Source organism: Dromaius novaehollandiae, chromosome 7, assembly GCF_036370855.1.
Source record: "Dromaius novaehollandiae isolate bDroNov1 chromosome 7, bDroNov1.hap1, whole genome shotgun sequence".
NCBI classification, from domain to species: domain Eukaryota; kingdom Metazoa; phylum Chordata; class Aves; order Casuariiformes; family Dromaiidae; genus Dromaius; species Dromaius novaehollandiae.
Window position 1 is genome coordinate 38,582,759 of NC_088104.1, and position 13,173 is coordinate 38,595,931.

Here is a 13,173-nt window from a genome sequence, read left to right on the forward strand (position 1 = left end):
AGCAGGTGCAGACAAAAGTTCTAGGGGGACCATAAGGAAATATGGGGTGCCAGTCGGGCACAGAACGGATGCATGACGTTGTCAGGTAATGCACACGCAACAGCTCACTGCATTAAGATCACACGCTTTCAGGTTGCAATTTAAAGGTAGGAAACAAAGATGAGGAAATGGCACGTTTGCATGGTAAAAAGAACACTGAGCAAAGGGAAACTAGTACTGTTCCATATAACTAAGTGATTTGGAACATAAAGTGAATCTAGAGATGAAAAAATTTGTTCATGTAAAAATATTCAGAACTGCCAAAAGTAAGCAGACTGTGAAGCTCTGCAGCAGGATATTAAGCAACTAGGAAATAAAAATGCAGGTGAAATTCCAAGTCAGCGACTGCACAGTGATACACATGGTGGGTGGGGGAAATCCTTGACTACACATACACAAAGCTGGGCTACTACGTTAGCTATTACCACCTAGGTGCAATGCCACGGGAACATTGTTGTGCCCTCTTTGAATACATGCCCAGGGAAGTTAAAAGGCAAACAGACTTTTAGAGCATTAAGAAAATTATGTCTGAACACTCCGTCTTACTGGGGCCCCTAATTTTGAAATAGCATCTAAGGTTTCATGTGCCCCATCTGAAAGGGGCTGTGGTAATTCAGCAGCATACCAGAAGGGTAGCAAGGATGGCTGGACACATATAGCAACTTTCCTGTCAGAAACCTAAACAGACTGGGATTATTTGGCTTAGAATAACAAGCAATAAGAAGGGATGCAAGAGTCATCTACGGAATTGTAAAAGGCACGCATAAAATGAAAAGGCAAATCTCATCGACCGTGCCACGCGCAGTAACTACAAGGCACCCAGTGTAACTATCAAGTAGCACATTAAGAAAAACATAAGTATTTTTTCCTATATAACTAAGCATGGAATTCATTGCCATGAAAATGTTATGGAAGCAATTTTTTTTTTGTGGGGGGGGGGAAGAATATTAAGAAGTGGATTAAGCAAAGTCAGAGAGACAAAGATTCACCAGTGGCGCAATGGGCCAGACACAACCTCTGATTTAGGACGTCCCTAAACCCTGACTAGCCAAAGCTGGAAGCCTGATGAAGAACTTGCACCATAGCTACTCTGTGCCTTACCCCCTTTCTCTAAGCAGCCTCTGATGGCCAGCACCGGAGACAGTACTGAGCATATCTTGTAGTTTTCTGAACTTTGATTCATATGAACCGATATTTCACTTCTCAAAGGCTGTTGGGTGACTGGTTAGCCCAGCTGTTGTTCCTGGCGTAGACATATAGTAGGCACAGAAAGGTGCCAGACTGCCTGAGGAAGTCAGGAGCAATCACAGGGGACTGCAGCTCCAAACCAAACGTCAGCAGGAGCAAAAGAGCAAGAGAACCAAAGAGTCACTAGCTCCATGTTCAAGACCTCGGGAGATGATCCTGGCAGACCCAGAGCAATCACAGGAACAGCTAACCCAACAAACAAATGCACTGGATTTTCAGATATTAAACAGCTTTAGAAGGGTGAATATTAAAGATTGTAACGATTGACACATGTAATGTTCCAAGCAAAATTTAATTTTAAAATTTAATTTAAAATTTAACTTCCTCTTTCTCTACCTTCACATTATCAAACATGTATGAAATCATACTTCTAAACAGAGATTCTTGTACAACCATGAAGATTTGGCAGTCTATGGTAGGAGAGATACTTATGGTGATTCTACTGCTTAACTGTAGGGATAACACCAATTTCCCTATAACCCTATATTATACAGGTTTATAAAAAATATGTAAGAATCTCTAATGAAACACATTCCAGTAATCTTTCAGCACCAGAAACGTAAAGCTGCTGGCACTGAAGTATTATTTTTCAAAGAGGTTGTTCTAAAAAATGCTGTATCTGCGCAACAGCTTGGCAGCAAAAAAAGTGAGGACCTGAAGGCGGCAAGTATTATTTATGCAAAAATAGGCCAAACATTGGCATTTCAATATTGGATCTACCCCCCTGCCATCCCTTCCCCCCAACTTTTTATTTAAATACCCACAGGCAAGACAAAATGTAATGTTTTGGCTGTAACCACTTTTCCCCAGACATGAGCTTTTCTTGCTCATGTATAATAAAAAGGACTCCTAAAGCAGATAGCAATATTAGCAGGCCAAGCTTCAGTGTATTTTTGCTGAGCTTTTATAAGAGCTTTATTGGTAGGAGCAGTGAATGATATTGGAAATAACTTATTGGAAAACATTAATTGAGAAAATGACATTTTATTAGATCTAATTCAGCTCTTGTCATTAAATTCTTGCATTAGATCCAGTCTTATGTTAAAATCTCTTTTTATTATTATTATTTATATTATTGTAACAAGTAGACCTCCATATCCAAGATAAGGATAGTGCACCATAAGAATGTATAACATGGGACTGTTCCTGCCTGTCACGAAAACCCTCACCATATCTGTGACTCATTTGCTTTAGCAGGCATATGACCCAAAGTTCATAAGCGAGTTAATGAGGGTTCTGCATAGGTGGTGTGCTTTGCTTTTACAGATGCCCTGAAGGACTGAGGACTTCTATCAGAAACAATGCAAAAAAATTTTTGAATGAATGACTGCCAGTAAGGGATAGGCTGATACGGAGTTCAAAATTAGATAAATATTTCTACAATGTGCAGGACTATTGTAGGGCCAAAGTGCACCTCACCCAGAACATTTCAGGTCTGAGTCCTAGTGCAGACATATTGCAGCTGAAAGCCCTGGTGCAGTTCTCCATCAACACCTTTTAATTTTTACTCATCATATAGCAAATCTTTAAAAAAAGTCACAGTACTTCCAGTCGATTCCCAGCAGTACTAAAAATGTCTTTGTCTGTTGTCCATCGACCCTGATCTCTCCTTGCTCCCAAGGCATGGCTGGGAACCCCCACCACTCCACACCCTCCCCAAGGCCAGCTCCCAACAGCACTCCTGAGCATCCTTTCAACATCCCACACCCATTTGCTTCTGAGGCCATCGTGGTTTTTCTCCTTTCTCCTCAGCTTTAAAAAGTAGTGTTTAAAATGTAAAAGTATGTTTCTCTACCTTTTACATTCACCTAACTTTTACTCAGGAAAATACAGTAATACAAATCCACAGATCATCCTGTCAATTGATTCTATATGATTTTTATTAATTGAACAGCTAAAAGATGATGCTGAACTCTGAATGCTCACTATTCTGTCCATATCCTTTGCTTTTTCACTTTCATGTATGAAAACGTGCAATTTATTTTTATATTTTGCATTGCTCTGTAGACTGAAGTCTGATGCCATAAATATCACAGGCTGAAAGAAAACCTATTAAGACACACACACACACACGTATTTATTGTTCCTACAGTTCTTCAAAACAGTAGTTCTCAAACTCTGGGCAAATGAGGCATCATCAGCCCCTAAAATGTCTTGGTCACTATTACGCCTTCTTGTCACCGAAAACAACGTTTTATGAATAAACTGTAAACTACTCATCGTCATGATCCTGGATCATCTGAAGTACCGTTCTTCCACAGATTTTATTTTGAACTTTAAGTAACAAGTAAAGTTACCTGTTGCCAGTCACCTGTACCATGGCTCTAAGGACTTACTTAGATCTTTTTAAAGGAAATGTTTAAAGGTATTTACTGCTCTGTGATGCTTTGGCAATGGCTAATCCTACAGGGCAAGCTAGCTCTGCGGATGGCCTTCTCTCCCTGTAACTGCAGAACTCAGTAGAAACTCCATACAAGGGAAATATAAGGTTGCCCTAAATACTTACTGTGCTTGAGTTTAAATCTGCAGTTCTTTGATTGGAGCCACTTTTTCAAAATATTGATGTCGATGCAAATGATTAACCCTTAAATTAAATGGCGGTTTCTCTTGAGTTTACAGACACAGGCTCTCAGTTGGCTTTGGTTAAAATCACCCCACATGGTCATCATGACAATCTATGAAATTGTCCAGGAAAGCGGGAAAAATCATGCATAATTCATCTACAAAGACAAACTTCTTTTTCCTGAGTAGAAGGTACTTAAGCATGTGGTTGGCTTGAAGGAAAAGAGCCCATTTCCCCATTGAAAGGGTGGGGCCAGAACAATCTCAAATACTTAAAATTTGCAGGTAACTAGTACCTTGCTGAGCCAGATGCAAACAGGACAGATGGTATAGTTTGTCATCAGAAATGGAAGAAGACGGGAAAATACGTGGTCCTATGTGCTTTTATGTATATATTTACAAATTCTCAGACATTCAGGTTTTCTTTGTACAATGCTCTACAAGCCTGCCTAACTTTTTAAACGAGATGATTAATCTAATTCCAGTTTATAAATTAAGGGAGTATTTCTAACCTTTGAACAAATTTTATCATTACACCTAAAATAAGCTAGTAAACTTTACCAATATAATGCTTTTGTATAAAATCATTTATCTTACAATAACTCAGGACATAAATCTAAGAATTAGATACAAAAATCATTGTACTCATTAAAGATATATATAAAATAAACATTTTGACAACATATATTTTGCACTCATCATTTGTTTTTTATCCAACCTTACGTGTTGGGGCAGCGAGCTAGAAACTGTTACTTAAACTGGAATTTGTGCCAGGAATCTAATTCACAACTTCTGAGTCAGCTCTCCCACCCTCTCTAGATCTTCATGCCTCCAAGTAACATAGTGTGCACTTACTCTAATTAACTGCTTTTCTAGTTGCTGTGGATTTCAGAAAAACAAAAAACATAACGCACTTTCTTTTAGCACAAAGGAAGATAGACTACCTTTTAGCCTGTCCTGAGGACTGCAAGCTACAAACTGCTGAAGAACAGTATCGTTGCGCCGGGAAGCAGCTGCAATGTTATGACTCCCCTCAAACGCTGATTTTTGAAAAGCTCCCTGGTCTGAGCGTTCCTAGGGAAAAAAACAGAACCATATATTGTAACACAAAAATTAATTGTTCACCAAGGCAGAGGATGGGCCATCACTGCACTAGTCCGCATTTGTGTGCCATCTGTAAGGTGCTCATTGTACACCGCTTCTTTTCAAATGAGAAACGTGAAAGCTATCTTCAAAATGACTATCCGTTACTGCTGATCACAAAATAAGACAATAACTAGGCATTAACAATCATTAAGAATGATACACAAAAACGAAGACTGTTTTTTCCTGACCCACAACTGGCTTCATTCAAATTCTCCATCTGGGAGGGCAGCTTGTGACATTGTCAACACAAGAACATGGGCAATGCCAATGGTATTTTTCTGCCAGCCAGCTGGTTCCCTTCGCTCAGAGACTGAGTGCATATGTTCTCATGATCACACACTAGAGCAGTTTTGTAAGGAAGGAGTTACACCAAACTCCCAAACGCAGGTCTTCTGGCTAGCAGCTAAACAAACTCCTGTCACACCTCTAGTCAGCTTTTCTTTTGAGATTCCCCCCCCCCCCCATATACATACCATATCGCCTAATTTATTCTCCCGAGCAGTTGCTCGAAAGAGAAAAAAAAATTAAAAAAAAAAAAAAAAGAAAAATCACAGTTTCTAAAACTGGGACAGACCCAAAAAGACGTTTCTGTACTTGCTATTCAGGGAAAACAGAAAATCCACACAGGAGAATACTATGGCTAGTTTTCAGAATAACCTTTATAGTTTCTACGGTTTTATATCCGTTTTTTTTGAAGGCATCTCCAACTGGCTTCTATTTTTGAAGTGCATTTTCATTAGGCCAGCAAATGTTACAGTGTAAGTATATCATTCCTTAAACTACATGCATAGTCATCTATGGAAGAAATGCATGCACAAACCTATATCACTCATTTGCACAATGATGCAAAATGTTTAAAGCATTGGCAAGTGATGCCTGCAAATCAGTGCACAAAAGGAGTGGGTTAAATCCCCCTTGCAACCGGCCTTACAAGCTTCTAAATAATTATTCGAAGAAAAAAAAAGTTTTGGCTAAAAACACACCTCATCTCGGAACACAAATCAATTCCAAGTGCCTAATGGTGACAAAGCAGCTCCAAAACTAGTCTCAGGGGACAGACAACACATGCTACCTTCTCCCCTCCTCCTCAGTACAGCATGAGCCATTTGGAAAGGATATTTTGAGCCTCTGTGCTAAGGAACAAACATACACCCCACACAGCCACTGGCAATTATGTTTCTTCTCTCTGCTCTAAATTCTTCAGTTTACTTAGGATTCCTTGTGTCAGGAGGTCCACATTTACTGCTCTCTCAGGTGTACTGCTGGCTAAATCAAGCCTTGCAACAGCAGAACTACTACTAAATTAAAGACTCATACCCAGTGGGATAGGGAGCCTTGAATTAACAACAGCAACAAATCTGCTTTTCCAGCTCTTTGATAAATGACACAATCGATATCCCAACAACTGATCGGTAACCAGCATAATTAGAGTATTCAGCTTATAAAACAGAGCTGTCATGGAAGACCTCCATTAGTGTCCTGACCAATAAAAGCAATAATGCATTTCTAAACGTAGTCGGCTTCCACCAGGCTGAGACGCAGTACTCAGGAAGCTGTTTGGGGAAAGGGAAGAATGGGCAACAGCCCATTTCTGCCATGGTCTGCAGACTCAAATGGAATTACAATTGAACCTCAAGACTATCATATAAAAATTAATTTCTGTCTAAAATGAATTTGATTCAATCAAGGCTTCATTATGTATTCTTCATACAGCATGAGTCAAGATTATTTACCTTTCATGCATCTGGATAAAATACAAAACTACACATTCAACTATAAAACCCAAGTTTTTATATTTTTATTAGGTCAATCTGACGTTCAGCTGGAGTATTTCTGAAAAATTTGGTTTTTATTAAATGAAGAAATCTAGCAGGAGTGAGCTTTGTTTGAAGGTAAGCTATCTTTCATCTGTCACAGGAATCCACAATAAATATAACACATAATTTTTGATTCTTCATTACAGCATAATGCTAAGGCACATTGAAAAGAAAAGCAAAAATGTGTTTTCCTCTAATATATTCCAGAATTACTAATGAATATTTTTACATATTTTCCTGGCAAGACAGACATCAGAGACGCTTGTGCAAAGTATTCTCCTGACAAAGTTAGAGCATAATGTTCAGCAAGTAATTTTCTTCTAAATATATTTCTCAATCAGTCCACGATGGTAGTAAATCAAATAGAAATATAATCAGCAAAATGGTAAGAGTTAACTATTTATACTACATGACACCTGCACACTCTTGGCCCTCCCCTCTATATTTTATGTGAATTCACCTACAAGTGGGAGCATTCTCAACACTTTGAAATGTGTAAGCAAGGCTCATTAAATAAAAAGCTTAAAAGACATCTCTTAGAATTCTGTGATGGGATTTATTACAATTTTTTTAATATCACAAATCAATCTGTGTTTTAAGAAACTGCACAGCAGTTGAAATTCTAGTAAAATATTTATTTGAAGGTCAAAATTAAAACAGATAGTAGTGAAGGGCAGCCAATTTGTGGCTCATATGTAGAAGAGAGAATGAGAGAGCACATGCATGTGAGGGAGGAATGAGAGATCATAAAAACAACCCTTTCTGAAAACAAGTTATGAATGGCACATGTCAATTGATATGAGCTCTAGAAAACTAAGTGTCAATATTTCTTCTCTCGTTACCTTGCTTAAGCAAGTTTTATGTTAATCAATTCATAAACAACCCATCATGAAGGCGTGGCCTTCATCTGACCAGAGAAAGTAAAATATTAATTCTTTGATGGTAAAAAGGAGCTGGAACAAGAACACAAAAAATAATTTGTGGTGAATTAAAATACTAGTGAAAATTAAAAAAAAAAAAAAAGTAGTAAAATCCAGGTCACAGTCAGGTCACTGATCGTGACGACATGAAATCAGAGGAATTTCAAATCACCCATGTCCCAACTGTTCCCGGAGGAGGTAAGAGAGAGTCAAAACTACCTCAAAACAATCACCCCTTTATTAAAAGTTTTTGTGATCACACTATTTCCATTCTAAAAGAAAATTGTCAGAACACCAAACTAAAATAGGAGGCAACTTTTAGCCTGGCCTAAACAGGAAGCGGAAGCCCACAAGATGTCAACCAGAAACACTCTGCCAATCCTGATTCCAGAAAGGCAGCCAAGGAGTTTGGCCAAGCTTTGCCAGGAGGAGCTCTGTGACCAAGTCTTCGGCCACCATCTCTTGAATGCAGACATACCAAAACCAGAAAGGCATTTATCTCACAAACGCCTTCACTGCTTCACCTCTGTTTGGGGCTCTAGTCTCCGGAGAACTACCAGCTGGATCCTCCCACGAATGTTCCCCTCCATGGACATGGAGCGCCTCAGTGTCTCCATAGCTTCGTGGTTTGACTTGCCCAGGAGTGACTCCCCATTAACTGCAACAAGCTGATCATTTACTCGCAAGCGACCATCCTATGAGCAAAAAATAAAACAAGAAAACAAGAAAAATTAGGCACAGGTGCTACATCCAGGAAAGCAAGATGCAGACAGCTAGAGACTGTTTTTTAAAAAGAAAGAAACAAAGACTGCGTAGTACCAGCTCATTAAGAAAGAAAGGAGAGGGGGGGAAAAAAAAAAAAAAAGCGTGTCCATTAATTGACCGATGTTTTCCTCTATTCACAGCATTTTGGGAAGAGTTCATAAGGCAATTATAAACATAGACATACATGCACATGCTGCTGCTTCTCTGCATATGCAATTTAATTTATACCAGTCCTATAAAGGAGGAAACTGGAAAAGGAGCTTTCAGTTAGTTAAAAGGACCCACACCATAGCTGCTAGTATCTACAGCAACACCATGAATGATCACTGAAGCGTTTTCTAAATATGTTGTTATCTGTTATTAGGATCTGCTAAGAAACAGACACCACTCCAAAAATTATTTTGTCTTATACTCTCACTAGTGTTTATCTTGTCACAATTACTGTGCCACCATATGGGGTAACGTTCTCAGTTCAGAATGGTCATTAAGACTTAAGCATCCATATTTTAATTAACACTGTTCATGTATTTTAACATCCAAACCTGCTGCCAATAACAAAATTGGGGTTGTGCCATCTCAAGTAGCCTGTGCTTTGAAAAAAAGACATTCGGTTTCATTGCCAGGATTAACTGACATTTCTGGGTGTAATAAAATTGTGGACACTGCTATTTTGTGATTTAGGAGTCCTATCGATATTGTCTGGATCATGTGATTGATTTCTTCTCATATACACCTGTGCCATGGACTTTTCTCTCTTTAACAAGAAAATAAAGTCTATTTAATTAAGAAACTGGAGTCTCTTCTGGAGCTTAAGTTCACAATTAGCAGGTTGGCATCACACCTCAAAGGAAGAAAAAGGGGTAAGAGACTAAAAAAAACAGTATAAAAAGGGCAGTGGAGAACAAATAGCAGGAAAGGAACTTGCACAGAAAAACACTGTCTTGGTTCAAACGAACTGGATTCAGTCATGGGCTCATTATGTATTCTCCGCAAGGCACTCGTCCGAACTGTGTACACTTCTCATACGTCTGAGTAATCCCAAATATACATACTTTTCAATTTTTATTTTTTCTGTCAGTATGATGTTCAATTAACTCTTCTAGTATTACTGCCAAGTCTAAGTGATCTGTGCTAAAGTGAGTTACAGCAGCTGTGACAAATCCAGTTTTCTTAAGTGATATTTTTAATGGGACTGGGTATCATGCATGTTACCACAGCAGGATACGAAGAGCAAGAAGTGGCACAGTACTGACGAGCAACAGCATGGACCAGAAAACTAAAATCAGCTGGGAGTGGAAGGAGTACAGAAAGACAGAACTGGAGGATGAGTCACTCAACAAAGGAGGATTAAGGGAGAGAAAATTTTTCTGGGGAGGGTTTGGGAATGCAAACAGCAAGGCCATTTGGAAAGGAGACCAACCCCCCCCTCCCCCCAACGCTGCTCAACGTTTTATGCCAACACAAATTTACATACAGCCAAAGTCACTACGTTAACCTCACCCTTCCTCTACGTACAACATGATGCCATCAGACATGCTAAAGTTGAGGGAGAGAAGAGTTAACATTGTCAAACAGGGAGTTTTATTACTTGCACATGTTCCAATTCCTTTGTGCTCTATCAAAACTTGCTGAAATGAATGGAGCCATTCATGGCAGCAAGAGTCTGGAGCAGACAGGAGTTTATTTTTTGTGAGTCTCTATAAAACTTTGAAAATTTTACAGGTCCTCATGTCCTGCCACAGCCCCACAGGCTCCTGGATTCCTTTTTTTCCTTTCTGTGGATAAATGCCCATATGTAAATATTTGTTAAAGTTTCTTACAAAAGTAAATACAAATACATTTTCAAATGCACCTTAGCATGACTACATTTTTTGAGTATGCAACTATCCTGAATACCATGCATATTTTCTAATGAATCATTGCAGCCTCAGAAACCTCTGATTTGCCAGTTCTTTGAGCTTGCTTTGTAATCCCTTCGTATGAGAATTTGTATTTCTTTACATTTTAATAATGTCAGTTCTTAAAGAACTTCTCTGACATGCCTCCCTTCTTTCCACCTTGTCACACGCTCCACTTAAATGCAAAATCCAGTGCTTACAACTGGGGGGAAAAAAAAAAATAGAGTGCAAGCTTTACTAATGCTGATCGACCACACTTGCTATGCCCCTGGTACACGGCAGGCTGGAGGATGGCTGAGCGCTGCTGCTGCAGATGATCGGGTGGAAGTGACTTCACAGAGAAACTTTCTGCAGTTTTAAAGACTGAAAAAACCACAGTCTAAACAGCTTTCAAACACAGATTTGCACATCACTGGTGTTATGGCCTGGTTTAGAAGACTGAACTGCAAGACAATCTGCTTGGCTCAAAACAAGCTAAATGTTGTTTTAACACATTTTTTCTTTCATCTCTGAAAGGTAGGCTTCTTTGTGGCTTCCCAGTAGAAAAACAACATTTGGCATTTCAGCAAAACAGTTTTCAAATGCCATCTCCAAAACTGCAAGGGAGCTACTCTCGTAAAGGGGGAAGTTAATATTCCCTTGCTCATGCAAACCTGGGGTTGTGCGGAGGCTCTCAGCGCGGGGCAGAGCCTACCGCCACGCGGCTACCAGAGCCGGCGGCAGCCACGAGACGCCCACACCTTCCCGCGGAGCGGGGAGACGCAACGCCGCGCTCCTCACGGAGGTTCGTTTTTATCAAAGCACACCTCGTCGCTCCCCCGGCACATCAGTGACATTTCTCTGGGAAGGAGCTTTGCGATGGCATTTAGCGGGATCACCCGAGTCTCATCCGCTGCGCGCAGCAGGCAGCGTTCCCTGCGGCAGCACTCAGAGGCCCCAAGCAGCCTCCAGCCACGCCAGGCTTGCTCTGAGCAGACGCACACGTAGGAAACCTCCGCTTCTTCACAGTCATGGCGCTGCTGCGCTTCAGCTGCAGCAGGTAGCAAACACCTGGTAATCCGGAACTCATCACAACGGAAAAGCCAAACGTCTCAAGATGAGTCAAGCTGAAACCCCGGCAGTTACGGGGCAAGAGGATGCATTTACACTCAGTCAGATGTTCACTGGCCTTCACGCGAAAGGCTCTGCATAATTACAAATACCAAGGGTCCTGGCAACACCCTTCTCAGCGCTGATAAAAGCCAGGCACACTTTAAAAATTACAAAAGGAGGTTAAGAAGGGCCATGAAGGCACAATCAGTGAAAGCACATATTTTAATCTTGCAGAATACAGTATTAGAATTCCAGATAAAAATATTAAGGCCTATTAGTTTGTTATTTTTGGTAGCCAGAGTAGTGAATAGCCAGTAGGTCTTACTGCACGACTCAAGAAGATACATTGGTATTTCTACAATCTTTAACTAGCACACAAAATCATAAAGTATAAAATTGGTTTCAAGATTTCAATTCTCCCTTACATTTTTCTCAAATTCCTTACTGAGCTTTACAAAACTACTGACACATTAAAGCTAAATCAACGTGCTAACATTTTGAAAAAAATCACTAAAAAATGTTGGCCCCTCTTCAGACCTTCTGTTCAGAATGATAACAGACAACAGCAGCCCACCAAAATTATACATAACTCTTTCTCCAAGAAAAAAAACTGGTGAAAGAAATTTTATGAAATTTGGTATATCAAAAATGTTTAGACAATATTAAATATTAGAAGGATTGCATTTACTTCAGTGCTGAAACAAAATGCATTGATCTTCTGCCTGTTACATGTCTTCTTCTGAAGACAAGTGGTGACTGTATGGACAGAGGTTTGGTTTTTTTTTAATTGGCATTACAAAATCAGAAGAGATTTTAAACTCTAAATGCAAAAGTGAGATATAGTGAAACGATTCGCGTGTTCAAAAGGCAGCAAACATTATGATTTCCCCATGTCATTTTTTCCCAAGAAACCTGGTAGGCTGAAGAGCAAATACACATGCCTAAATCCATAATACTTGGTTTCAGAGACAGTTACAATGAATAACATGGGAAAATGCTCTGGGCAGCTACCAGCTGGAAAAAAAAAGTCTTTCTATTTAAAAACTGGCTACAAGAAAGCTTTTAAAATAAGGACAATAAGCACAGATTTAAATATTTATGCACAAATTTATGCACACTTTTTAACATGATACAAGAAATTTTATTAATGGTAATGCCTACTGATTGTTTTGTGCTATATAGAGGTCATTAAACAGAGGGCAGACAGCTATTTTCCATGCATGTGCAACAGTACTCATGGTTCTGAGGACATATTTTCCAAAATACTAGTATTTGGAAGTACTTGTATCAAACAAAGGGGATATGAGAGTTTTTGAACATAGTTTTGGTCGAAGCCAGAGCCTCAGATACACTCTTATTTGCTCAGGACCCTACATTCAGATCTTTCACCAATGAGAACAGCACAGGAATAGAGCTATAACACAGGAGAACAGGTCACAGGACTGAAGCTTTCACAAGACAAAATACTCTTCCGCTCGTGGTGACTAACTGCAGCAGTTGCCCACTTTTGCAAGTGCAGGCACAAAGTCCTAATTTATTAGTCTGGAGGCTGCTCAGGCCAAAACAAACAACTGCTCTGGAATAACAAATGCAGAAGAGACAGTAGTAAATGTACAGGGCTCAGGAGAGTTGTCCTACCTCCCTCTGCCCTGGCAATACTAGCCAGGTAGCCAGCCTGAACGCAGT

The 13,173-nt window shown here is 39.7% G+C and overlaps 1 protein-coding gene across 7 annotated transcripts in view; it reads right to left on the reverse strand.

Moving 5' to 3' along the window:
- Positions 1-13,173, reverse strand: part of PARD3B (par-3 family cell polarity regulator beta) — a 432,959-nt gene that overhangs the window by 188,628 nt on the left and 231,158 nt on the right. For all 7 annotated transcript variants that reach the window (XM_064515264.1, XM_064515263.1, XM_064515262.1 and 4 more), the window contains 2 exons: positions 8,257-8,427; positions 4,794-4,923 (listed from right to left, as the gene is read on the reverse strand). In XM_064515264.1, coding sequence (XP_064371334.1) covers positions 4,794-4,923; positions 8,257-8,427 — 301 coding nt within the window. The remainder of the gene's footprint in view (positions 1-4,793; positions 4,924-8,256; positions 8,428-13,173) is intronic.